A 27,393-nucleotide genomic window follows, 5' to 3' on the forward strand; every position below is an offset into this window, starting at 1 on the left:
AAGCTCTTTAGTTTAAAGACTTCATGTCTAAAACACCAAAAGCAGTGGCAACAAAAGCCAAAATTGACAAATGGTATCTAATTAAACTAAAGAACAACGTTTTTATTCTGTATCATCAAGGAGGGAACCCAGCGCGCCTCTATCCTTTTAAGAGACACGGCGAGCATCAGACCTGAGGGGCATCATCATTTCCTTGCAGCTCAGAATGCACTTAAGTGTCATGTAGTGGGTTTTCTGTTTATGGGTTTGGTTTTTTTTTTAGAAAATGTGTTCTTTTCTATCCTTTTTTGTTTGTTTTTGAGACAGGGTCTCGCTCTGTCACCCAGGCTGGATGGAGTACAGTGGCAAGATCTCAGCTCACTGCAACCTCAGCCTCCTGGGTAGCTGAGACTACAGGTGTGCACCACCACGCCCAGCTAATTTTTGTATTTTTTGTAGAGATGGGGTTTAGCCATGTTGCCCAGGTTTGTCTCAAATTCCTGGACTCCAGTTGTCCACCTGCCCAAGCCTCCAAAGTGCTGGGATTACAGGTGTGTGCCGCTGCACCCAGCCCAACCCTGTCCTTTGTTTCTTACAATATTCAACAGTCAGTCACTTCTAGCTTTCACTTTGTCCCATAAAAATATTTCATTGAAAATTGCAAGCCCTGGAGGTTTGCAGTGTTTCTAAGCTGAGGAGTTCAGCTCCACACCCAACAGAGCTCCAGTTTCTGGTTTGATTCTTAGAGATAGGAGTGAGTTTTTTCAATCACGTACATCATAATTAGCAGGAAGGCATTCAGTCTTGAACATGGGGACCAAAAAGAGCTGGAGATAGTAGCTTGAGAGTTGCAAATATTTATTTTGATTCTGACTTTAATTCTTAAAAATGTTTGTCAAGAAGACAGTGGTGTGATGGAGCAGGTCCTTCGGTTACCATAAGCACACACCCTTTTTCTGTAGTCTTCTAGCTTGTTTTCTTGGTCGATTGTGCCAGCTCTGATAAAAATATTATGCTTCCAGGCAAAGGGCCATTTCTGTTGGAATTGTTGAGAAGATTCTTGGCTTAACTCTTGATCCAACTCTGATCAGCTTGGCCAAGACTAGACTTGACAAGTTTGCTCTGAATTGCCTCATGCTGCTGTGTGGGGTTTCAAATCATTGGCTTCCCAGTGCTTTCTGGGCTAGACCAACAAAACAATGCCTGGGAAAAGAGAGATGATAGGCCGTGATAAATCTAAAACTGCGTAATACTGGAATTAACTGGGTTGGCCATGTAGATGGCAAGATATTAAAATTGAGTCCTTATGTGCCAAAGTCGCAAACTCATTCAGATAGGCCCTAGGTCTGTGAATGTTTGTTGTTGAATCCTAGGCTCTGGGTGGAACCGAAAGCTGAAAAACATGAAATTCCCCCTCTGTCCTTTGGATCTTATTCAGACAGTCATTTCCTAGCTATTTCAAGTTTTGATCAAAACAGACACGCAGTAGAAGCCCAGTCTAAAACATCGGTAGTTTATATCACATATTTACTTCCATGTGTCTTAAGTGGTTAAGTTGTAGAATTATGTCTTTTAGAGAATGGATGAAGAAGTCTAGGAGTACAATAGGCAAGAGAATATAGCAAAGTAGTTATATTTTGTCAATTTTAAAGTAAATTCTGAATCATTTTAAGTATATGCAGTAACACCTGTTTGCCCCCACCTTCCTTCCTTTGAGGTTTTCATTTATTCACTCATTAATAATTCATCAGTCTTTGCTGTTTATGGCATGAGTATGTACAAAAGGCACTGCGGCGTCCATTGCTGTGAGTAATATAGAGATGTCCAAAGGTGTGGCTTTACTTGTGGAAACCACAGGACCATACCCAGAGCATTTGGAGGCGCCATATGCTGCTTAAGGGTGGCACATGGAGGGGAGGCTGGGCTGCACACGTGCTGGTCCTGAGGTGACCCTCTGGCCGCAGGAGAGCTGGAAAGATGCCAGCCATGGGTGCCATGCACTTGTCTGAGGCCAGGATGGGGAGACCACATTCCAGGTACAGGGATAGGAGGAGGAAAGTCCCAGGAGTGGGAAGGCCTGGGGGAAAAGGGGAGAAGGTCAGGGGGAGGCAAGTTGGCCAGATCGGCTAGAGCTTGGGATTCAGCCAGGACAGGGCCTGAGCCCCAGGCCAGACTGCAGGGCTGTGCCCAGCACTGGATGCAGAGTTTGGATCTGATTCTGAGTATGTGGTGATGACTCGGGGAGGCTTGTGAGCAGGATGGTGACAACCAGGCAGGATTTTGGGAAGGTTTGTCTGGTTTTGGCAGGTTCTCTGGATGTGACTGGAGTGTGAAGAGGCCAGTTCAGAGGCTCTGGAGGTTGTTCAGAAGTGGCAACAAAAGGGAATGGAAATAAGAGATGTTGCAAAGCAGAAACCAACTGACATGGAGTGCGGGAGAACTTGAAGGCAGCAGTGGGAACTGGGAGCTGTTCCCGGCGTGGGGAGAAGGCTGACATTGATGTTGCCTAAGGAGTTAGAGGTGATGACCAGCTTCCAGGTGGCTGATCTGGATAGGCAGCTGCATGGGGCAGGAGCCCCAGTGTGGCACAGCTGTGTCTGTCCCCTGCCGGTCCTCAGAAAGTGACACCTAACACTGTCCCAGTCCACACAGAGCCTTGTCCAGTAGTCAGGGTGAGGTGAGTGGAAGCAAGAAGAGGAGCTGGCAACAGGACTTGGGAGAGGCAGAGAGCACAGCAGGCAGCTGGGCCCAGACGTCAGCCCCGGGTAGTGTCCTGAAGCAGCGTGTGCACCTGGGCAGCGCAGGCATCGTGAGTAAGAAGAGGGTGTTAGCTCGGATAACTGGGGCTCCTGAGCAGCCTTTGAGAGGACAGGTTCCATGGAGCTGTGGGTTTCAAATAACATCATGGAGGAGGGAGCAGAGAGGCTTGAAAATAAACGGCGGTGGCGGGGGGGAGCACAAAGAAGCCAGGCCTGGCAGTGGCACAGGTGTCAGGGGTTTCATGAAGGAGGGGCCCGGGAGTGTGCCTGCCACATGGACACTGGAGCGAAGGTGCACTCTGAGGCAGCCCACAGTGAGGAATTCAAACGCAGGTGCCTGGGCTGGATCCTGCAGGGCCTGAGTTCTCTGTTCCAGGGGCATCTTCATCTGAGGATTTGGGGTGTCCGTGCCCTCTCCTGGTTGAAAGTATTAGAAGCCACGTTGGAGAGGCCACCACTCAGGTGCTAAAGTCAAAGCTCTAGATTTTGGTGCCTGCCACTTAGCTGCATGGCCCTGGGAGTTATTCACTGCTCTGCACTTTGGTTTTCTCATTAATCAAGCCAGAATCCAGATACTCACCTCCTGCCTTGTTATGGGAATGAGACGTGGGCGGTGCACGTGGGGGCACCGAGCACAGTGCCCAGCACACAGTGGGTGCTCAGGGGATGGGGGCACCGAGCACGGTGCCCAGCACACAGTGGGTGCTCAGGGGATGGGGGCACCGAGCACGGTGCCCAGCACACAGTGGGTGCTCGGGATGGTGGCACCGAGCACGGTGCCCAGCACACAGTGGGTGCTCAGGGGATGGGGGCACCGAGCACGGTGCCCAGCACACAGTGGGTGCTCAGGGGATGGGGGCACCGAGCACGGTGCCCAGCACACAGTGGGTGCTCAGGGGATGGGGGCACCGAGCACGGTGCCCAGCACACAGTGGGTGCTCAGGGGATGTGGGCACCGAGCACGGTGCCCAGCACACAGTGGGTGCTCAGGGGATGGGGGCACCGAACACGGTGCCCAGCACACAGTGGGTGCTCAGGGGATGGCAGCTGCCATGATTTTAGGGACTGAATGCTTTGATACCACCCAAATGTATGGTCTGGGGTGGTTGTAAGTAGAATTAGCAGAGGAGGTGATACAGACTCAGAGTTGAATTAGGGTTAGAAGAAGGGCTTAGGTCTGGAGCGTTACAGGTGGGAGGACCAGCAGAGAGTGGTCAGGAATCAGGAATGACAGGACACACCTGGGGAGCCTGAGCGGTGGCTTCCAGGCAGGGAAGAAAAGCTCGGGGCAGTATGAGTCCAGACCAGGGGCCTATCAGGCGCCTTCTATGCAGGGTCAGGTGGTAAAGAATTATCTCAGGCTTAGTGGGCTAGAAGATCTCTGTCATAGCTACTCAACTCCGTTGCTTTCTGAGTAAACAAATGGGCGTGGCTGTGTTCCAATAACACTTTATTTACAAAAACAGATGGTGGGCCAGTTTGGTATGTGGAGGCATGTTGACTATGGACACCTTGAAAATCCCGTGTGGCAACAGATATGAGCCAAGTGGTGACGTGGAATGCCCCATCGTTGAGGGATGGGGACGCAGGGGCAGCAAGGAGGTCCTGTGGGTCCGGGTGTGGCATGGGCCCAGCGTGGCCATGGCATCTGGGGCCTCAGCTGCAGGGTTGCAGTGGAAGGAAGGGGAAAGAAGCTCAGAGTGCCTTCTGAGGGTCAAACTGGCCTGTAAGTGCCAAACTGAGGTCACTTCACATGTACATGGAGGGAGACAGGCTGTCTTTGGAGCAGTGTCCATGCAAGCCTGCCTGGAGGGAGCTGCCACCCTCAGCTGCAGCCCCAGACATCGCGGTTGCTCTCATCCGTCGTTCCCAGTGTGGGCAGTGACGCAGCACCACGGTAAGTTCTGTAGAGTGGACGCCACTCGCTGGCAAAGCCCAGCAGGGCAAGGAGTAAGTGTCACTCAGTCTTTATCCAGAAAAACCCACCAATGTACTTTTAGTGCAGTATTAACACATGGTAGAAAATGGAATTGCCTAGAGGGTTGTAATCTCTGATGGATTATTCTTGTACCTGTACCTGTCTGATGGTCGTGTAAGTCCATGTTAACAAACCTGGGACCACAGGAAAGGGAGAACCGATGCGAATACAAACAGGTGGAGGATTTCCAGGCGTCAGTGGGGTCTGGGAGACTTTTCCAAGAAGTGTTTTCATTGCAGTTAACATTTTTAAAGATGAATATCTCACTATTATAAAGGTCAGTGCCACTTCTATAATATTAATTTGCAATTGAAAGGTATTTTCTTTTAAGAAGTCCCCTTTTTCAAGTTTCTCAAACTGGAATTTTCTTGAGCATCTAAGAATCCTTTCCTTTCAAAAGATCCCCAAGTTACCCTGGTCTAAGCTAAGAAGGGTTCAGCGTTGGCCGGAAGCATAACTCTAGCTCTCCAAGGCCTTGGGCTGCGGCAGGGTTTGCATGTCCAGGCAGCAGGTGGAGGCTTCTGTTGGTCAGTGTGTCTGCTCAGGGGGAGGCCTGGCTGGGGAAGTGGGTAGCAGTTTGGGACCAGAGCTTAAAAGAGAAGGAGAGACTGGTGCGGTGGCTCAGGCCTATAATCCCAGCACTTTGGGAGGATGGGGCAGGTAGATCACAAGGTTGGGAGTTCGAGACCAGCCTGACCAACATGGTGAAACCCCATCTTTACTAAAAATACAAAAATTAGCAGGGTGTGGTGGCGCACGCCTATGATACCAGCTACTCAGGAGGCTGAGGCAGGAGAATCACTTGAACCCAAGAGGTGGAGGTTGCAGTGAGCCGACATCATGCCGCTGCACTGCAGCCTGGGCGACAGAGCGAGATTCCATCTAAAAAGAAAAAAAAAAAAGTGAGACTTTGAAAGTGATGACAGTTCCCACAGTTCCCATGGGCAGGTGGCTCAGAATGAGGTGGCCTGAGGCCCACAGTCTGTCCTTGGGGACTGGGTGGCCCCCACGTCCAGGCAGCAGGGAGAGGACGTGCTGGCTGGCAAGATGGGGTGGGGGGAGCCCAGGGCGTCAGGTGCCACGGAAATAAAGCTGGTTGCCTTAGTTGAATGGCGCCTTTGAGTTCCCAGAAGCTCTTCTCAGGGGGAGGCTCCCTGTCTTTCACCTCTGCTCTTCTGAGGTACCAGTTGAAGGGTTTGGGGGGTGAAATCAAGGCATAGGGCTCCTGGCAACACTGCCCCTGGCTCTGGGGTTTGCATGCCGGGGCTTCTTCCTTGTCCTGGCTGTCAGAGAACACCTGGAAATAAATGCTGCATTGTTTTGCTGGAAAATCCTGACACCACCTCCTGCCTTCTCCTGGGAGGGCTGAGACCTGGCCTAGGCATGGAGCTTACGGTCCAAAGACCTGCCTGCCTGCAGCATGACAGCCTCCCAGAGGGCTGTATTGATTTTTGAAGAGGAGGAAAAAGGCATACAAAATTGGACTTGCCAGCCTTCTTTGAGTAGAAATTGGTGCTTCCTAAAGGGAATCTTAATTGGCTAGCTTCGAAGCTAAAATGTTTTCTCCCCCTTCCCTTCTCAGAACTCTCCAGCCCCCCTGTTTGTTCTTGTGAGACTTTTCCGAGCCCCAGTTACTTTTGTTTCCTGCTTTGGAACATAATTGGATTATTCGCTGGGTAGAGTTTTGCTTGGAAGACCTGAGGGTGTAGCTGAACCAAGTTTGAGCACCCTGGAAGGAAGACAGAAGATGCCGGGAGACCAGCCAGCTCGAAGGAGAAAGGGAGGGGGACAGCATCTGAACTCTGGCCTCCAGCATGATTTCATCCTTTAAACTGAAAACCCTGAGTTTCAGTGCCAGCGACGACACTTGTTGAAAAAGTACAAATGTTTTCTGCTTCTTGTAATCTACTTCTTGCAAATATTAGTACTCTGGAAAAAAGATTTGTTTTAATAATGTGAGTTTCAGATTTTTTTCTGTAGTTAACGTTGTTTTATTACTCTATATCCTTGCCAGAAAGCGTGTTTTAAGAGTTTCAATTCAAAATTAAATATGACCTCAGTGTTTTAAAATACAATTATATTAACTGTCCATTTAATAGTTGCTGAGGATTTTTTTGGCCACTGATGGATAGTCAAGATACTTGTCTGAGATTAAATGCAGTATTCTCAACTCTGCTAACCAGCTAACTTGTTCCAGCTGCAGCAATCAACAGGAAAAACAAGGGCTTTCTATGAAGTGAGCTGGAGAAAGTTGTTCCCGGATAAAATTGCAGTACTATTCTATAAACTGTGCTTTTCTTTTAAAAACTCCACTGTGTTTGATAATAGGGAACTATCTATTATTTATTTAGAACTGTACAAACCAATTTACAAGACAGGTAATTTAGTGACAGAATTATTTATTAATGAGCCCAAGTATACAAGTTAATGGGACTGAGCCCCGTGGAGGTCAATCCTCATATAATCCATGCCTTTTGGAAAGAAAAGTATTGTCTTCAGAACATTTAGTTATGATTGTTAAATTTAAATTATGATATATTCTCTTGCTAAGACAAAAAATAATTTTTTCTGAATTGCATGATGACAGTCTGTAAGCTGTGTGGAGATGAATTGTGTCAATTAGGGGTAGGTACATCTTAGCCTTGTTGGTACCAAAAGTATTATTTCTCATTGCATGGGCTCACAGGAGAAAGCAAGCCTGTTCTTTAATAGAGACGACAAATCAGAAACCGCTGCCTGCCTGGGAGATGGAACAGTCGTGCAGGCGAGGAGCTCAGAGGGCGGGCATGGCTTCCCAAGCTCTGGCACAGCCTGCAGGCCTTATCAGGTGCTCTGCTTCTGGGGTACTCGGCACTTTGCTCTTCCGGTGGACGGGGGAGGGGCGGGCTGTTCCATGTGACAGCATGTGGGCTTGTCATGATTCGGGGTGACCACTGGCTTCCATTTCCCAGGAGTGGCTTTGTCCTCGTGGTCTTACGGTATGTTTCCGGTAGATGAGAAGGCATGCCTACAGACAGGGCCTGCTGGTGTCTGCTGTGTGTCACGGGGGGAGGCAAGGTTTTCCTCACTGGGACCTCTTCACTCCCCCTTTATTATTGACCCCCTGGCTCCTCCCCAGAGGCCCAGAAGCCTAGAGTAGAAATGAGGGTACAGCATAGATGCCTTAGTGTAACGAGTGGGGCTGCTGGAACTCAACAGACTATTTACAGTTACAGCATGAAGGTGGTGCTTGAAGGATTTGCTGCTTTGTTTCATTTTTCTCATTTCATCTCATCATGAAGTCAATTGCATTATATCGGGGGTGGGGAATGGAACAGACACAGAGGAGAAGCTGCCAAGTTCTGTGTCTTCAAACCTGCAGCATTTCCAGGTTCCGACTGCAGAGTCCTATCAAAGTAAGCAAAATTGGAAGTGATGCCCATTTCCTGGGCTTTCACAGACTTTGTTATTCTGCAGTCTACCACAAAATCTGAAAAGGCAGAGAAATGTAGCTTTCACTGTTTAGAAAATCTCTGTGAGTTTTTCTTCCCCCTAGGGAATGGTTTTCAGCAAATTATTCATTGGAAAAATGAAATCTGAAACGTAGGTGTATTTTCAGTGCACGTGCTCCGGAGGAGCCTCAGCACCCTTGTGTCTTGTCTACGCATTCGCTCAGTGGGCAGGGATTGAGCACTGGGAATGTGCTGGGTCGGAGCCCAGGGCTGGAGGCAGAGTTGGGACCAGCCCCAGGATGGTGCGTGGCTGTTTGTCCCAGGGCTCACTGGAAGAGCACTCCTGGGCAGCCCTCGGTTGGACTTCTTTATGCAGCCCAGTCCACACCTCACCTGTGCGTTCGTCAAGCCATTGAGTGCAGTGTTGTGGCCTGAATCACTCCAGGCCTTGCTTCTGGAGGGTTGACAGTAGGGGACACGGCAGGCCAGGGGCATTCTGGGACCCAGGTCTCCTGCCTATGTGGAATACTGATGTGTGTTGTGTGGACAGGTCACTGATGTGTTTAAATGTAAATCTGACCTTCCTTTAAGAGCAATTGGGCAGCTGTCTGGGAGCTTGAGACTCTATGATGTGGACACCTAGTATCTCTTTCTGGAAGCTTCTAGTGTATAATAGAAAGTAGGTTGGATACTCATTCCCATTGTCTTTGAATAATGGGGCAGTGGGCCTGTATTGTCATCCTGTGGATTGGGGAAGAGATCATAGAGATCATAGAAGTAACGTTAGAGTAAAAGAAAGTAAATCAAAATGCTATTCTATGTAGAATATATGCCATCAAGGGCAGAGCATGTGGGCGTGTGGACTTGTCATGATGAGGAGTGACCACTGGCTTCCATTTCAAAGAGGAGAGCTGGAGTGCTTCAATTCCACGGAGATGCCCCAGACTAAGGTCTTTGGAGTCAGGCTTTCATTCCATTCCTGGGTCTGTCCCTTATGCGTTTGGTAAGTTGTTATTACATAACCTCAGGACCTCAGTTTTCTATTTTAGAAATAGAGATAATGGTACCTCCCCCAAGGGTCTTTGGGAGGAATAAATAGAACAGCTTATAATGGAATGCCTGGCACATGTTAGGCACTCAGTAAATAGCAGCTGTGCAGTGTTGTGCGAGAGCTTACATCGAGCTGTTTTCCGAGAGTGCGTTGATCCTCAACCGTGTTCATGTACCCCTGCCCAAGGTGCCATATTGTGTAATGGAGATGTGACGTCGAGGCGCCATGTTGCCTGGAACTTCTGGAGTCAGCCACCTTGCCTGTGGCTGACCTTGGCTGTGTTCCTGAGAGAGTGAGGATGTGAAATTGCATGACACAAAGTCGGTCATCTTGTGCCCGTCTCATCTACTCTCACTGGTGGTTCAGTTCTTCTCTGCCCCTAAATTCTTACATCCCAGAGCAGGTTCTTGGTTGAGACACAGGTGCTTGTCTCAGGTTTCCTTGGAAAACTCCAGTGGCACCAAGCGGTCAGTAGCCTGTAGCGGCCACTTGCACTGTTGTCCTCTTTTGTGGACGTGGACATTGACTCTCCATGTCTGGTCTGTGCAGGAAAGAGTGAGTCCTCTCTTTCTCACTCCAGAGCCTGCAGGGGCACCCACCCTCAGCCGGGCAGGGCAAGCCAGGACAGAGGCTTTGAGGGCATCTGAGGAGGAAACTGCAAGGTGTGCAGTTTGGCCCAGCAGAGAGAGACCAGAATGCAGAGGGTACTCAGGGCAGGCGGTTGCTGCTCTGGGCTGTGTGCATCATAGCATTTGCATGACAGACACCAGCGGTTGACCAGATGCCCCATTTGAAGCCCATGTCCAGGTATGCAGTGTTGATCTCTGTGTATAGATCGACGTAGCTTCTTCTCTAGGGTTGGGGAAGAGAACTGTTTAATAATGCACAGTTGCCTAGCCTCAAAGATCCTTTGAGAAATAGCTACTCTGTGCAAGTTTCAACAATTTGTTTAGACTAATGGAATGACTCTTTAAAAGTTTATATCTTTACAGATATACAAGCGCTTTATTTCTAAGAAACTAATTTAAGCTGGGAAAGAAGAATGTGCCCTCGTGTGTGTGTAAAACGTTAGAAAGCAGCTCTGTTCACTGCCGTGGTGGTGGAAGGCATGTGCAACACAGACATAAGGCTATTTGAACTCTTTATTTGCCACATTTACAATATTAATAATAGCGTTTCTAGAAGTTGTCACATCAAGTAAAAGATCTTCATTCCAGGCTGTCTTTAGGGGCCAAATAGAGACTGGATGCATGCATTTAATAAATTGTAGTCTCACGTAGTCATTTTTGTAAATAATTAGTTTCAGTGAAAGAATAAGTTAGCATATTGTATGCATCTAATGTTGCAAATGTACATACAGCAAACTTTGCTATTAATCAACAGTCAAGCACCGCAAGTGGGGTCTCATACATAATGAATTGTGCTTAAGCCTCATGGGCTTCTTGATAGAAAAATAAAAGAAAACACAAGTGCGGTAAGCTTTTGAATAAAATTTAACTAGATTGCTCTGCATCCTGTAATTGTTTTGGAATCTTTAGGGACCTGATCATTCATCTATAGTTTTGGGGTGTTTTTATCTTCATCTGTCAAATAGTAGAGACTTTTAATGATATGTTAAAATGTTGATAAAATACAATTTTCCTTTTAATGATTTGAACATTTGGGGGGGGAAGTAAATAGGCTTTTTAAGGCTTTCTGATCTGCCAAGTGTACTATTTGGGTTGTCTTTTAAAAATATTTTCATTATTTCCTGTATTTTTAAGAATCAATTATTTTTAAAAAGAAAAATATATATATAGTTCTTATGGGGAAGAGTTGAAAATTTACATAAAGTGTTCTCTGTATTTTTGGTGGGTGTTTTAAAATACTATGGTAAATACCTTTGCAGTTTTGTTTAGGATCTGACGTTAATTTGAGCCCCAAATATTGAGGGCATAGCGTGCCGGTTAAAAATCGGTATCCAGTTTTAGCAAGATACCTACGACCACCCAGAAAGTAATTTGGAAGCTAACTTAATTTTAAATGGACTCTTTCTCCTCTTCACATTATTTTTTTGTTTTTTTTTTTTTTTTTTTTTTTTTTTTTTTTTTTTGAGACGGAGTCTCGCTCTGTCGCCCAGGCTGGAGTGCAGTGGCGCAATCTCGGCTCACTGCAAGCTCCGCCTCCCGGGTTCACGCCATTCTCCTGCCTCAGCCTCCCGAGTAGCTGGGACCACAGGCGCCCGCCACTGCGCCCGGCTAATTTTTTTTTGTATTTTTAGTAGAGATGGGGTTTCACCGTGGTCTCGATCTCCTGACCTCGTGATCCGCCCACCTCGGCCTCCCAAAGTGCTGGGATTACAGGCGTGAGCCACCGCGCCCGGCCCTCTTCACATTATTGACATTGGTACATGAACCCGTTGATGGCCTATGATAGGATCATAAACATAGGATTCATTTTGGGATGGGGTTGAAGGCGTAAAAGCAAGGAGTGAGATTTATGTCCACCTTTATTAACCACACAGTAAAAGTGCAGTAAAGATTTGCTGACTTGACAGCCAGAGCTCCTCACAGCCCTCCCGCAAGCACTCATGGAACCCGGCCTTCTCCAGGAAGACCTCCTGTTTACTTCTGCACTAGGAATGGGCTGTGCTCATCACTTACTTCCCTGTCTTATATGATGTCCTTTTGTACAGAATGCATCTTTAAAATAGGCCCTACAACTAAACACATAACAGTCAATCAGTAGACTCACCTGTGATAAGTGGGAGGCCCTCTTGTACCAGAAAGTTTAAAAAAAAAAAATACATTACTCATACCTGTCATTGTTTGTTACATAAACTTAAGCGTATTTTTGATGTTTTGTGCGTGTTTATTCACTTTTTCCTTTCATAGTTGAACACATCTTGTTCTTGAGGTTGCGTGAGAAATCAGTAGGGTAGCACATGAATCACTGAGAACAGCCCACGGTGTGTGGTCAGTGCCATCGTCATCATCGTCGTCAGCAACGGCAGCTCAAGACCAGCAAGGCCGCGGTTGTGTCTGTCATGAGCCCGTTGGCATGCCGTTTGTTTTTTATCTTTGCCACAGTTGCACTGTTGAGATCCATGTTTCCTATTACTAACATCAGCACTTTTAATTTTCCCTGTTTCTACTCAGTTTCCTAAAATAACTGTAGGATATTCAAATAATTGCATGCGCTTTGTCAAACGTACATGGTCATAGTGCCCAAACAGTTGCTGGCCACCACGCAGAGCCACGGAGCAGTCACTGCCATGTTCCTTCGCAGCCTCCTCGGGGCCTCCATGAAACATTGGGGCCAATGGAAGGCGGAAGTGCTGTTTCTGATGTTGACCTGTGTGTTTGACCCTCACATTCCCTTCCTGCGCAGTCGGCTGTCAACTCCAGAGGAAGGGACAGCCCTGAGTCAGTATTCTCACCACTAACCGCATGCATTTCAGATCCTCAGTAAATGATTGAATGAAATTAAGCCACTGCATTTGTCTGAAATATAGAGTCAAAAGGTTTTATGCGGCCTCCTGTTTAAAATAAAATGATCTTTATTGAGAGCAGGTAGCATAGTTTATTTCTTTTCTTCAGTCTTACCCCTGAAAGAAAACATCTGAGCTTTAGCAGGAAGTTATAATTAAATGCAGGACAAATCCATCAAACACAAGACACTCTGCTAGAGATCTCTAAATGGGACATAATTGTGCATTTACCAGTGATATTTAGCAAGAGTCTCCATGCAGCGTGGATAATCTTTGGCTGAAGGCATGCTCCTATATGAGCCCCAGAGTCTGCTGCTCTGCCCTTCAGTCCCGAAGCCTCTCCTGGCCCTCCACACCAGGTTCTGGAAGCCAGAGGAGGTGGGGTGCTCACTAGCTCGGCTTGGAAAATGTTGCTCGTCACCCGAGCATCTAAAGTGCTGTGTGTGGCGAGGCCACTAAAAACTTCTCAGATCCCCACCGGTTTCCATGCAACCTCCTTCACAGCCTCTTGGAAGCCTTGCGTCCAAGCTCGGCACCTTGCCAGATTCCAGAGGAACTCAGAGGAGCACCTGTCTTTGGAACGAACTCTTTCCTTGGGTGACCCTCCAGGGTGGTCAGGTAGCATTCCCAGACCATAAGATGAAAACGTCATCCATGGAGAGAGAGAGGAGAGGTGTTCGGGTCACAGGAGAGGCAGAGGGTACACAGCACTCCCCATCTGGAGTGTCCCATGGTCAGCCCGATGGTGCCTCAGATGTGAGTAACTTATGAAGGACTCTTGGCCAATTTTCTTACATCAAATAAGATTCAAGCCAAGTACATCGTGTGTTAATGTCTCTGGGGAGTAGAATTCATTCAGAAATGGACATTTAGTGATTCTCTACTGCCAGTGGAATCTTAAGCACCCAAAAATCTAAATACCCAAATCTCCCAGCTGGCTGATCGAGTTTTAGAATGTTGAGCACTCCAAACTGGGAAGAGCCTGGAAGCCGTGGTACCAGGAACACTCACTCTTTCTGCTTTCTGCTTTCCTCGTGCCAAGCTGGGCTGAGATCAAGACTCCTGGGGCACTTGCTTCCTCTACCCTTTGTCTGTGGCCAGGTGGGATTCCCACACAGTCAAAGGAAGCCCGTGTCCAACAGGGGCCATTTCCCTTAAATTTCTCTCATCACCCCCAGCTCCGCTGTGCCTCAGGTGGGCCGCTGCCACTCTTCCTTCACGTTCTTGATAATATCAGTGTCTTGAAAGGAAGCTTCTTGCAGGTAGGGAGGACGCTTTTCCCTGGAATAGCTCCTGTGCTCATATGAGTTTGTGCTGGAACATTCTAACCACCTTTCTGTGCCCTGGTTTGGGTTGAAGGGAAGGAGATTTAAATCAAAATAAATCTGCAAGGCAGTTCATCACTGGGACATTGTTTTTCCAAGCCAGGGAAGGCGAATGGGTTAGGGCAGCTTCCCACAGACGGCAACTCCGGGAGAATATCACCGGGGCCTTCCAGTCTGCCGCAGCCCCGGGAGCTTCTTCCCAGGGCAGGTCAGTGTCATCCGGTTTGATTTTAAGGAACCCCTGGCATTGCCAACAGTTGTGTTTTTCTTAAAGAAATCCTTGAGCCAGGTCCACCTGGCTCTAGCTTTGCTGTGTTAAGGTGCCCGACGCCCTGTTGTCACATGTACACACGCCCAGCAAAGCTGGGCTGCTTCACTCACCAGCCACCATCCTCTCGTGCCAAGTCAAAGAAAGTGAAAGCCACCAGTGTCATGATATTTGCCTCGGGATTATTCTGTGGGTGACACGTGATGTCCTAGGAGAGGCCTAGGGGAGGTGTGACTCTGATGGGCTCTGAGTGTTTCCCCACCAATGCTGGGAGAGGGTCTTGTCTCCTGCAGGGTTCAAGGGATGGGATAGGAAGGGGCTGAGGTACCAGGTGAGGGTCTTGTCTCCTGCACTGGCTCCTGCTGGCCTCTTGAGCTGGCATCCATGGCAGCACCCAGAGCTGCAGGATTTGGGCTTCCGAGCAAAGGTGCTCCCGCGGCAAGGATGGGGCAGACCACAGAGCCGGCATTTCAGTGGTGGGTGAGTTGCAGGGCCCCTGGGGAAGACTGGGACGTGGGATTTCCATGAGCGTGGGCTACGGAGCCCATGGTTGTTAGTGTTTCAGGGTTCGCCAGTGGGGAAGCCTGAGGAACTCCCCCGTGATAAGCGCCGCCGTGAGAGAGGCCGTCACCCCAGCTCTTCTTCCAGGCCGAGCGCGGCGGGGATGGAGGAGAGGGCAGGGCAGGAGAATAAATTTCATTTTACTGTAGAAATGGAAATTTGTGTCATGGCTTTAAAAATCTGGTTTTATGTGTGTGTTTAATGCCATTCATTTTAAATGTAGTATCATAAATCCTTGCTTCAGAATCAAAGCTGTTTAATTACATTTCACCCATGAACAGTTATATAATGCTGATGGAGAAGAAGTTAAAAAGGAGAACTACAGAGTAAATCAGAGGTTGAGATCTTCGGCACAAGCATAAAAAATCAATTTAAGATGAATTTTACTACTATAAAAATTCTTCAAATATCCTTTTAAGAGTGGGAACTGCTAGGAAAGCCAGCTCACATTTCAATTCCCTCAGCAGCATGAGAGAAGGACGCCCGCGTGGGCAGAGGCTTGGCATGCACCCCGTTTTGCTCAGGGGTGATGAGGAAGGAATCCTAACTCTGGAGTCTGAGCAGTTGCTGGGGGCACAGAACCTCCCAGCTGTCCTGGTAGAATGCCCCCTCTCCCACAGTGTACCCTCGCTTCCCTGAGAAACCCCATCTGCGGGGTGTGATGGCCAGCGAGACCCCGCTAGTCCTGAAGACTAACCCTGACCTTGAGGTGCTTGCCTTGCCAACCAATCCCACATCCCAGTCTTACCCGGGGACCGTGCAACTCACCCACCACTGAAACAGCAGCCCCTGTGCTCCACTCCATCCTTGCCGGGGGAGCACCTTTGCTTCGGAGCCCAAATTCTGCAGCCCCAGGTGCCACCACGGACACCAGCTCATGACACCAGCAGAGGTAGTGCAGGAGACAAGACCCTCACCCAGCGCCTTAGCCCCTTCCTGTCCCATCCCTCGAACCCTGAAGGAGATGTCAGCTGAGCTCTTGCTGCAGGAGGTGCCAGGCCCAGGTGGCTGGATCAGGGGTTTTGTTTCCTCAGTTGAAGGTCGGGGCACATGGGCCCCATCACGCTTGCTCTTCCTGTCTGGGCAGTGGTGGTTGACAGCAGCCAGCTCTGCATCACTCGGGAGGGAGCCGGGGCCAACCCTCACTGCACAGCGCTTCCACCCCTCTGTTCGGCCGCCTTCCCCGGGGATCAGGACAGCAAAGTACATTACATATTTCTCCATCGTTCTTCTTAGATAGCATCAGTACACTGTTTATTCGGTTAGCAAAGAGCAGAGCAAGAATTGAATGACTGAAGATGTGTCTCTGAAATTGAATAATATTTAAGCCAAGCAGAAGTTCTCCTTTCCGTGGCCAGACCTCACTAACGGGGAAGGAAATTGGGCAGTGAGAAGACAGCACTTCCATCCCCTAAGGAAACTCTGAGAGAGGCCACTTCGTTGCCTGCTCGGCAGGCCCATTCTCTGCCTGCAGAGTGAGCCCGGCTTCCCCCAGGGCCTCTTTGTGACGGGACCGACAAGGGTTTCCAGGCAGTGGCTTGGGCTGGGGAGACCTCAACCTGTGTATTAAGGGTACTGGGCTGAATGAGGGCACTGTCTGCGTGAGTTCCCTTGGGCAGGGATCTGGGTAAGGCAGCAGCTTGGAGAAGACCGGGGCATGTTCTGTCTGGCCGCAGTGTCCACGGGGTCAGCCTAATTTAGCCGGCTCTGCTGGGCTCGGTTCTCAGGCCCGACTGCTGGTCACAGTTATCCATGGCTGTCGGTCATCCTAGTGAGCTTCCTTCTTTTTCCCTTCATTCTCTGGCTCCTTCCTTAAAACCGTCAGGATTTGTGTGCTTGGAAACCTCTGACCACCCTCCTGCTCCACCGTGAAAAACAGTGTATGGGGGCCCCTATGTGCATCTCACCCAAAAAGGTCCATTTTTAGAAAGACCCGAGGATCTCAGCAGAGACTTTTACACCCACAAAATGCTCCAGTCCAGAGACCCAGCCAGCACAGGACAGCGTGTGAGACTGGCCCGAGGTCTTCCATCGCCGCCCCTGCTGTCGGATGACATGCACATTTCTGCACCTGCAGGACCTCAAAGCAAAGTAACCCTGGACTCACCCTTCACTGGGTCTCTTTCCCCCACGTCTCCCCCAACAATGGAAGGCAAGCACCGCTCCACACGAAAATAACAACACAGGTGCAGTTCTGTACCTCTCCTTAGCTTCTCCCTGCCGCCCCATGGGCTTGGTCATGGTGTCACCACGCACTGTAGATGTCGCAGATGCAGGCCCACGGCCGTGTGTGCCCCTGGGCATGTCTGCTGTCTTCTGGGGAAATGGAAACGCCACCATAGGCATTTACTCAGGCAGAAGCTCCGGAACTTTAGATCCCAGCTTTGCCGTTTTTAATTGTCTCGTTAAAATGTGAGTATCCCAGATGGAATGCAAAAGAGGTTCGTGCTGCTGAGGCCCTGGTTTCTTTTCTGAATGGATGTGCCAGGGTATTTCCGCCCACAGTACACTTTAAGCCAAAGTAATTTGTATCATCTTTAACACAAACCCAGTACACGAAAGGCTGTGTTTGTTTAACTAGACGTGTAAGCTATAGTTATCTTTATTTCCGCTTTAACTGCATAAGAGAGTAAACCTTTTTAACTATAAGGAAGGTGTTCGGCTTCCTTTTATCTCTTGCCTCATTATGTACTTTTGACTTTATTCAGATTTGTACAAGCTTGGTTTTTACCTCACAGGAAAAGCGAGAACTAATCGCTCTAGAGATCATCTGAGCTCTTTGTGTGAAGGTGTTTTAAGAAGAGTTGTGACTACATCTTCTTTTCTAAAACAGCCTCCAATTCTGTGATACAAAGTGAAATGCCAGTTGTTTGCAGCTCCGGGGCTGTGGTCCTCCTGGACACCAGTGGTAGCAACAGGCCCCATCCACACAGGGCTGGGGAGACAGGTCCCCTTCTGCACGGGGCCAAGGAGACAGGCCCTCATTTGTACAAGGCCAGGGAGACCAGCAGAATCAGCATGGGGCCAGGGCAACAGCCCCATCCACACAGGGCCGGGCAGACAGGCCAAATCCGCACAGGGCTGGGGTTGGAGCTGAGAGTCATCCCTGACCCCAGGTTCATGGTCCTCCTCCAGCTCTTCCCTGCACCATTGCCATGTTCTTACTGCTGCAGCCCTGCTTCAGGGCAGCTGCGGTGCCTTCTGCCTCTGGCCAGGGGCCCCCAGCCCCCACCAGTCACAGTGTGGGCTGCACTCATAGGACAAAGTGCCCTTCCCGCCCTGACACGCACAGCCCTTGCCCACCTTTCTGTGAGTCTCAGTCCCCGAGGCCTCCACTCTGCGTCTACGTTCACACTGTCTGTCCTACGCCCGGGATGGCTCTGTTGCCTCCTCTCCATGGACTGGCCGTGCATCCCTTGTGTGGACAGAGTCGGGACGGTGCTCCTGGCTGCATCGGCCGCCTGTGCTGGGCCACATGTCCAGGCAAGTGAAGCCTTCACTGGGACCCTCCCAGAGCAGCATGGGTGTGTCGAGGAGAAACATTCTGTAGATCTCAGCGCACGCCCCCCAAGGCAGCCCAGGAAGGAAGGAAGGGTGAAGGGCCCGCGGGAGCTGTGCGTCCACAGCATCCACAGTGCAGTGACGTTTCCCACCTTTTCACAGAAGCCTGAGGAGCAGCACTGTCTGCAGAAGGAAACTAGAAAACTTCCGTGCTCCAAGCCTGGGAAGTCCCGGGGAAGCATGCCGTTTGTCTGGGGCCTCGAGAGGCAGGGAAGGAAGGAAGGGAGTCACCTGAAGAAATCGGACCCAGGGCCAGGGCTTCCCACGGGGGTCCACAGCACTTGAAATCACAACGGGATGTGTCATGCACTCCACAGCCCCGGGTGGCAGCGGGAGACCTCCCCTTCAGGGCCATGTCCTCAGTCCGTGGAACACAGCCCCAGAAAATCCACCCCTGCTGGAGATGGGGAATCCTTTCCATGAGGGGCCACCAGGTCGAAGCCACAGATGAATGAACACCCCAAACAGAAGCAGCCACAAAACAGTCTGAAGCGACTCCCAGAGGTACAGGTTCAAACTGCAGGAAATCAAAGGGAGGAGAGTGTCCAGAAAGAACCAAGAAGGCCGCGCAGTAGCTCACACCTTTAATCCCAGCAGTTTGGGAGGCCCACGCGGGCGGATCACCTGAGGTCAGGAGTTCGAGACCAGCCTAGCCAACGTGATGAAGCCAACATGGAGAAATCCCATCTCTATTAAAGATACAAAAAGTTAGCTGGCCGTGCTGGCAGTCACCTGTAATCTCAGCTACTAGGGAACACGAGGCAGAAGAATCACTTGAACCCGGGATATGGAGGTTGCAGTGAGCCAAGATCGAGCCATTGCACTCCAGCCTTGGCAACAAGAGCAAAACTCTGTCTCAAAACAAGCAAACAAACAAACACCAGGAAGGTTTGAGAAAGAACCAAGTAGACACAGGCACACGAGGCACAGGGCTGCCCCCCGAGAGGACAGACTCACCAATGAAGGAAACACAGAGTAGGCCCTCTGGAGCGTGGGAATCAGGGGACTGAAAGTAAACCCTGAGGAATCCCCTGAACACAGCACACGGCCATGGAGGAGGCAGAACGCGTGGATGTGGCCTTGCGTTGTTGGACTCGGGGTGGGGTGGGCTGTGTGGTGCAGTCTAATGACTGTGTCGATATTTCTGGGAACTGTTTTCAATAGTGAGTGCTTGACGATTTAGGTGCAGCCGTGCCATCTGTAAGTCTTACAAAGGGACACTGTCTCTTGGGTTGCCTTGCGCTATGATGCAGACTCTCAGAACACATGTCCTGGGAGGCCTGAAGGTGGAGAGTGGTTGCGGGGCCTCGGTGCGTCCTTGCCTCACCAGTCCCCCTTTCTGCTGCACAGCTAGTTGAGACGCACGTGCCCTGAAGCAGCCACAGGTGTTTGCCCGTTTAGATGCAGTAGGTGTTTGCTTTTCCGATGTGTGGAGGCAGGGCCCAGAGGTTTACTAAGCCCCTGTTCTCACTTTTGCAGTGCCGTGGAGGTCCCAGCCCCTGCTGCAGTTCTCGGAGGTCCGGAGCCCCTGATGCAGTGCACAGCCTGGCTGAATGCCTATTTCCACCAGCCCGAGGCTATCGAAGAGTTCCCCGTGCCGGCTCTTCACCATCCCGTTTTCCAGCAAGGTCGGTAACTAAGCCATCTGCGGTGTTTCCTTTGGGGAGCTTGACTTATTAACGATCGCTGACATCACAGTTCATTTTATTGAGTATAGCAACTTGGTATTTTTACATCAGCTAAACAGAGGCAGCGTTTGGCCGAGCTGGAGGGACGGGGGTTCGCCGCCTCCATCCACTCCAACACTTGTGTTAGTTTTGGCACAGGGTCGCATAATTCTTGGCAAAGGCAATAAAAATGATGCATGCAGATCGACTCTTGACTCTCGCTGGCTGAAAGGTTTAAATAGGAACACATCTGAATGGCAGTAAATTTTTCAATAAGCTTATTGTGAACTTCAACTATCTGCTTGCCAACAGCACAGAAAACGAGACTTATGCGTGGACATTTAGCTATTTCCATACACTCTGTTGGTGACACTTACATCATAGCAGGTAGCAGCATTGGAGCTTCTCAGATAATTTTACATTTAATTTCTCAAACGTACCAGAGTTAGACATATTCTTTCTTAAGAGATGACTTGAGAACTTACCTGTATGTAGCCTGCTTAAGGCTTGTGATAATCTAAAACATTTCCCAGACATTTCTTTTAAAGCTTGTGTTTGGCTCTGCTCAATACAGAAATTAATTACAGCAACTAAAATCATTCCAGACACATGCCAGAAATTTATTTTGCATAGTGAGTTTTTCATAATCATTTTTGTGTATAAATGAACGTATATTCCTATATGATGTATATATGGAGTTGTACACTTATATATCCTTAAAGGGAAAAATTACCTTGAGATTTTAGATGTGGTGAATTTAAAGCAATTTTGAATTTCAGATCAGATTTGCTGGGTAAGCTTAACAGTATTCTAATTGCTGCGGTGCTTCTCAGCACAAAACAAACTTGAAAATGGAGAGAACTTTTCAAGGGAAGCAGGTAAAGAAACCCCTGAAGGTTGGGCTAATACCTGAGTTCACTAACCAAGTCAGACAGGCGAACAGATGAAGTCATGAGCACGTTTTGTGCATAATGAACTGAAGCTGTGCAGCTATAATAAACCAGGCACCTTGCTGTCCTCTGAATCATACAGAACTGTCTCCAGAAGGGTTCAGTGGGGATCTCTAGGATGGGCAGGTAGGAAGCTAGAGTGGGTGGGCCTTTACATGGAACCACAAATGTCCAAGAAACCTCTCATCATCTCTGCCCACCAATGGGCCGCTGCGAGGACAAAGGCACTACCAAAGCCTCCTGGGCTGCCGCCAGCTGGGGGCCACCTCTCCCCAGCGCCACAAGCCAGTGAGCCAATTAGACGGTGTGGGGGACCTTGCTCACTGTGCACCTGACGGGCCGGGCACAGGGCAGGATGTTGCTGAATGGCCCAAGTAAGTCAGAGATTGGTTTTGTTTATTAAAGTTGGGGCTTGTGGATCTTAGAGTGGTGAACTCTTCTCTATACGATCTCTGTTTGGGGGTTCGCCTGCCAGGAGGAGCAAGGCTGAAGAGCTGTCCAGAGGCTTTTCTTCTCCTTAAGCCTGTGAAATATGTGAGCTGAAATGTAAGGTCTCAGGACAGAAAAGTTCTCTTACAAAACCAGGGCAGGAGGTATCTGCATAATCATATGGAGGCTGGGAGAACGAGCCTGCAAACCCCTGAAGTTTACCTAAGGTTTGTTGGGCAACTTCATGAAAAACATAGAGGCAAAAAGTTCCATGAAAATCGTTAGTTTTCTCCAAGTCATATGGTGACCCTGGCCATGGAGCTAGACCCTGCTGGCCTGGTCTCACCAGGGTCCAGAGAGTGGTGTGCTCTCAGGCAGGCCAGGAAGAACTGGAGGAGGAGGCCTCTGCAGCTGCTGACAGGAGCTCCAGGGCAGGGGTGGCCAGCAAGGAAGGTGGCACCGGAAACAATCAGACACTCTCCAAACCACCCCTGCAAGCACTGAACCCCCGCTGAGCCTTTTCCCCCCTCACTTCTGCCCATGGCAGTGTTTGCTGCTCCTAGAGCCGAGGACAGGCGGGCCCCCGGAGCTTCTCCGTCAAGTCCCTAGTGCTTAAGCAGAGTTGGGATTGGCCACACCTACCCCTGCCTCCCTGGCTTTCAGTCCATGCCAGGCCAGGCTGCTTCCTGGGCTGGCAGGTCATGATAGGTCTTGGTGACCAGGAAGACCTCAGAGTAGCCGCCAGGATACTGGTAAAGGCTGTCTGGCTCCCCCGTGGCCCTGCCCCTCTTGGAAAGCCCTACAGTGCGGGTGGATACCTCTAGCTGGAACGAGGTCCACTCCAGCCAAGTTTTGGGGTGGGAGTGGGACAGCCTCTCACATCCTTCTCTCTTGGTGTTCTAGGAACTCTGAGGCTGGCTGCAGACCCAGGGTGCTGAGCTCAGGGCCTTCTCTCGAGGGTGGGGGCTGGAGTCCCCTGGGCCAGGCCTGCCTGCGGATGGTTAGTGGTTGCTGTGGGGGCTGGGATTCCCCACCACAGCATGTGTAAGCCAGGTTTTTAACATTTAGCTCAATCGTTTACTCCTGGGCAGGGGCCAGGTATATGGATTTTACTGTTTGAAGAAGGGGAGGTGGATGGTGGATGGTTGCTAACAGGGAGTTAATTGGTTCTCCCAGATGTGGATACGCCCCTCTCTGTCTGGCATGAGTTTGGTTTGCTCTCTGTCCAGGTTGTTATCTTGTAACATCAGTGAAATCAACAGTGAGGGGGTAGGTCTTATAGAGGAAAAGTCTTCTGACATCTCAGAGCCGCCTGGAAGCTGTGGAGTAACAGAAATCAACCTGCTTTGCAGACTGAGAGGAGCGGGTCCATTGTAACGTGGAATGAACATTTCCTTGACCAATTCCTTTTTCTGCGCATTTTAATTTTTGTATATGTTTAACATACTTTTGCATATCATTTTTCACCATAGTCTCACTTCTGAGATTGAGACCAGGTTTATCTATTTCAACCTGGTTTGTCTATGTCAACATTTTTAAAAATGTGATTGTATTTGAGCTCATCCTTGAGTTCCAGCACATTGACTGTTTCTTTCTGAAGGCCTAGCTGGTAAAACTTCTGACTGCGCAGTACCAAGCCCTCATCCCTTCCTCAGGCCTGTCCTGCTGCTGAAAGACCCTCTCTCCTGCACACCGCCTCTTCGCGGTACCGCCTCACCTTCCAGGATTCCTCTCTGGAACGAACATGCTGTTTGTGATTTGCTTTTTAAGGCTAACCACAAAAATATGCATTACGTTGAACCATATGAAATTGCTATTTTTTAGGTTAAAACTTATCAAATACCAGAAATTTCAGATGGTTCAACTTCTTATCTTGGGGAATTTCCAAAGACAGGTTAGTAGCTAGGTAGCTGTTGAAGTATTTCTGCCAAGGGACAGTGAAGCTGCCTTTCCAACCAGGTGTCCGGAGGTCCCCGGGGCTGCCTCATTGTGAGGTTGGGACAGGTGGGATTTCCCAGTGGGAGGGTGCTGAGGCTCTGGAAGGAAGCCTCATTGTTCTGCTGAAGGGATTAAGAGGAAAGCTGAGCTGTCCAGTGAAGCATATTCTAATTTCTCGTTCATGTGTTGTTTTAGTCAGGTCATTTCCTAAAATAAGATTAGTCAAAGTTTTCTTGGTTTTGGGTTTTTTGGCTTTTTTGGTTTGCTATTCTGGTTTTTTTAAAGTGTCAACAAAATCCACTTTCTAGCTACTGTGTGACCGAGGGCTAGCATCTTGTCGTACAACGTAGCTTTTTAAGGAGGTAATTTTTTCCCATAAGCCTCTCGCAAGGGTCAGCTTTGTATTTATTTCTAATTCATTTTTCCTCAAGAAATACTTATTTAACGAAGCCATTATTTTTGAAATACATTTTTACTTTTTTCTTTTCTAATGAAATATCATTTAAACTTTTCTCTGAACACTCCCTGATTTCTTAGTGTTTATTTATGAAAATGTTTAGCTTCTTTATATAATGTGCCTCCTGGAGAGGCTGTAGAGGTCAGCAGCCAATGCAGCTACAAGAAATCCTTTCTACCCTAGTTTGCCAAAAGCAGCTTTTTACAATGAGTTCAAGAAAAGCAGACCTACGGAAAGCGAGGATGGACTTTCAGATACAGAACCCGTCTGGGCACGTCCTCAGGTCCCTGAGCCCTCCCACCCATGGAAAACCTGCCAGCAGGTATGGCTGACCCCAGGCTGCTGAGGGAGGTCCTGCCAAGGCAGGACCAGGCCTTGGGGCTGCCCATGCGAGACTGTGGGGAGCCTAGCTGGGACCCCAGCCTTCTCACAGTTGAAGGCGTTCAACGGACGAGTTCTGAGTTTTCTTTGTAAAGTGACTGCAATGTTCCCTTTTAAATGAAATATTTAACACTTTAATAATTCCTTCGTCACAGCTATTGGCTTACAGCTATGAAATCCAGTTGCATGACAGCAGTAAAATCTCCCTTTTTTAACACCTGCTGGTAGAAGTAAGTTTTTGTAACTTCTATTACAGAGCCTCAGAAAGGATTCATATTTTTGTATTTTTGTGTCTCCATCGAGTTCCTCATTTCAAAAGGGCCTCTAACAAAAGCCCTGCCCCAGAGTTAAGGGAAAGGGCCTTCAGGGTGAATTCATTAAGGTTCCCACCGTGTCCTGGAAGATGGGCCCTCTTTGCTGGTGCTTCTAGTGGGGACTGCTTGGGTCCTGGAAGGGGCATGTCCCGGGAGAGGATGACGAGGGAGGAGAGGAGAAGAGAGTGGCATCATTACTTGGGTCCTTACCGGAGCCAGCCCTTTAAGATTAGAAATCCTTCTTGAAGAGCCAAGCAAAGGCTCATCCAGCCCCCTACAACCCCATCCTGCTGCCTACTCACATCCAGGAAAGAGCCCACCCCTGATGGGTGCCCAAGTAGGTGGCCTCCCCTGGAAAGAGGCATTTTAGCCCTCCTCACGCGAGGGTCCTAGGGCCTGTTTGGGTGTTCTTAAAATGTGCCTTATAAGTCGTGATCCAGCCCGAGTTTTTCTACAGAGGCGCTGCAGCCAAGAGGGGATGTTTTTCTCGTAGCTTCCACGTAGATCACGGCAGCACGCAGGCTTTGTCCTTTCAGCAGTTTGTACCGATATTTTCCCTGAACTTAAAAAAAAATTACCAATTGAAAGAGAAGAGAATAGCTAAAATAGGAGATGCATTTGCAACCACCTGTGGGTGGCCACCGCTGTTCCCCTTGATTTTAAACGAGGGCTCATAAATATTGTTGACCTTGCTGAGATATTACCTGGTGGAGCTGGAAGGTTTGTAAACCTTCTTCCAATGCCCGTTTATTGATTAGAACAAGCTAACAACACTGCACTTAAGTGGAAAAAACAGCCGGTAAAAATGTAATTCTTTCAGCCTTAGGGCTGCTGTGCTCCTTTTCTGGAGAGTAAATGTGGAAATCAAGATCTGTGGCCTTCTGGAACCTTCACCAGGAAAGGTGAAAAGAAGAAGAACCCATCCACAGCTGAGAGTGGATGGCAGGCCCGCGGGTTTCCAGGTGGCCAGTAGGATTGTCCGATGTCTGGAATGAGTACCAGGGGCCGCCACCAGGAACACTTGTCATTTCTACCACGGAGAGGAAAGCCCAGTGCATTTCTGTGGTTCAGAAACTTGACACAAAGAGAAAAGCTGGAATGTTTAAAAGCAAAAATAGGGCAGGGATCAGTGAAAGTGTAGGATGTGTGTGAAACAAGGGTAGAGTGAGCGCTGGTGGGGATGGAGGTGGTGAGGGGTCTTCTGTGCTGGGGACGTTTACTTATACCAGCCCTGCCCCCAAGAACCCATCCCCTGTGGGTCCAGAAGACCAGATCCCCGCCGATGTCCTTCCCTTTCAGAGCTGTCTGGAGGAGCATGCCACTAGTTCCCAGGGTCTCATCTGCCGGCACACGGCCTGACTTTCATGGGAAGTCCCCATTGATGCTGTTCCCTTCCCAGTGAGTGGGCTCCCGTCACCCGTCCTGGCTCATTTGAATACCTGCATCACCTCCAGCCCCTCAGCAGAACAAGAATGTCAGGTAGTCCAGAATGCTGTTGAGAGCTGCTCCAGGTTGGGGGCTTGCAGCCCCAGCATCCAAAAGCCTGGTTTCAGCAGGGCATGCCCGCAGAGCCCCTAGGTGCCCCGAGCTCTCCTGGTTTGCCCAGGCTTTGCCTGCACGGGCTGGCCCCGTGGACTGCCTGGCCAGGCCAGCCCAGTAACAGCGAAGCACGTCACTCTCAGCTCCTGAGCTTGGCTGGCCAGCTATACTCTGGCATATTGGTGAATTTCATGGGCCAAAGAACCTGAGGTTCAGATTGTGTCTTAGTTCATTGTTTCATATTTGAATATGCAGTTTCCTACCTAGCAACTGTCATGAGTACTTTCTTGCTGTTTATACTATGAGCAACATCTTGGGCTAGGAGAGAGTTTTTAAAGTTTCAACAATGATTCATTCAAGCACTTTCCTTTTTCAAGTTACTCATATCTCAGTTCATTCAATGGGGTTGGGGGATATATATCGGAATCCTCTAGACATTTCATTTATAATATTCTACCTACACATTTTTATACTTCTTACCCCTCCTCAAGATACACTAAAACCTTAGCATGGGCACACGCACACACATACCCTGTTTCTGAGAATTATTGTTCTAAAGGAATTTATCAAAATGGATGTAGCTCTTTTGAATGCTTTTGCTGTGTGCCTTACCCTCTACTAAGCCTAACATTCCTAATTTAATAGCTATTTTTGTTTGAGACTTAAAAACTGTGCGCATTGAAGGAATGTTTTGCCGTTGAGGAAATGCCAGCCCCTCTCCTAGGAAAGGGGTGCTCGGCTCCTGGTCCACTGGCAGTGGCTGGAACAGAACCACGGCCTGCTGAATCCCAGGAAATTCATGGTGTCCCTGTGCAGAGCCCTCTGACTAATCAGCGATCCCTCAATGCCTGTAGCAGAAGCATAGTTAGGTGAGAGTTTTATCCTGAATGTAAGAGGTGGCCAGGTCCTTAGTTCCCTGAGGTTCCGTGAGTCGGGGGTAAAGGAAGCAGCCCTCACACAGAGTAATTTACCAAGCCTGAGAGGGAACCAAGAGGACTGTTTGAGAGTCAGCCACTTCCAAACCTTGTTGGACATAACAAGGGTCTCTACTACAATAAGCAGGACTTGCAATATGTAAAATTATTATGAGTGCTGCTTTTATGGGAAAATATTCGCATTAAAATATAATTTAACTCTGGTGAAGTAATTAAACAGTAAATCAGTGATGGCTTCTATTAAAAATTAAGTCATCGTAATTATGTGAATGCCTTTAGAAGGATTTTCCGCAGTGTCCTGGCGCTGGCCTTGAGTGGACTTCTCAAAAAGTAGAAGTAACCAGGTTTCTGCCTATGAGGAAATGTAAATTGCATCATTGCTTCCTTTAATAAATTTTCAA

At 49.0% G+C, this 27,393-nt stretch overlaps 1 protein-coding gene across 2 annotated transcripts in view; it reads left to right on the forward strand.

The window, feature by feature from the left end:
* The window catches only part of MGMT (O-6-methylguanine-DNA methyltransferase), a 303,685-nt gene that overhangs the window by 223,864 nt on the left and 52,428 nt on the right, over nt 1-27,393 (forward strand). For both annotated transcript variants that reach the window (XM_004050280.5, XM_063710582.1), the window contains exon 3: nt 19,862-20,010. In XM_004050280.5, the coding sequence (XP_004050328.2) occupies nt 19,862-20,010 (149 nt within the window). The remainder of the gene's footprint in view (nt 1-19,861; nt 20,011-27,393) is intronic.

The sequence above is a fragment of the Gorilla gorilla genome, chromosome 8, assembly GCF_029281585.2.
Source record: "Gorilla gorilla gorilla isolate KB3781 chromosome 8, NHGRI_mGorGor1-v2.1_pri, whole genome shotgun sequence".
NCBI lineage: Eukaryota > Metazoa > Chordata > Mammalia > Primates > Hominidae > Gorilla > Gorilla gorilla.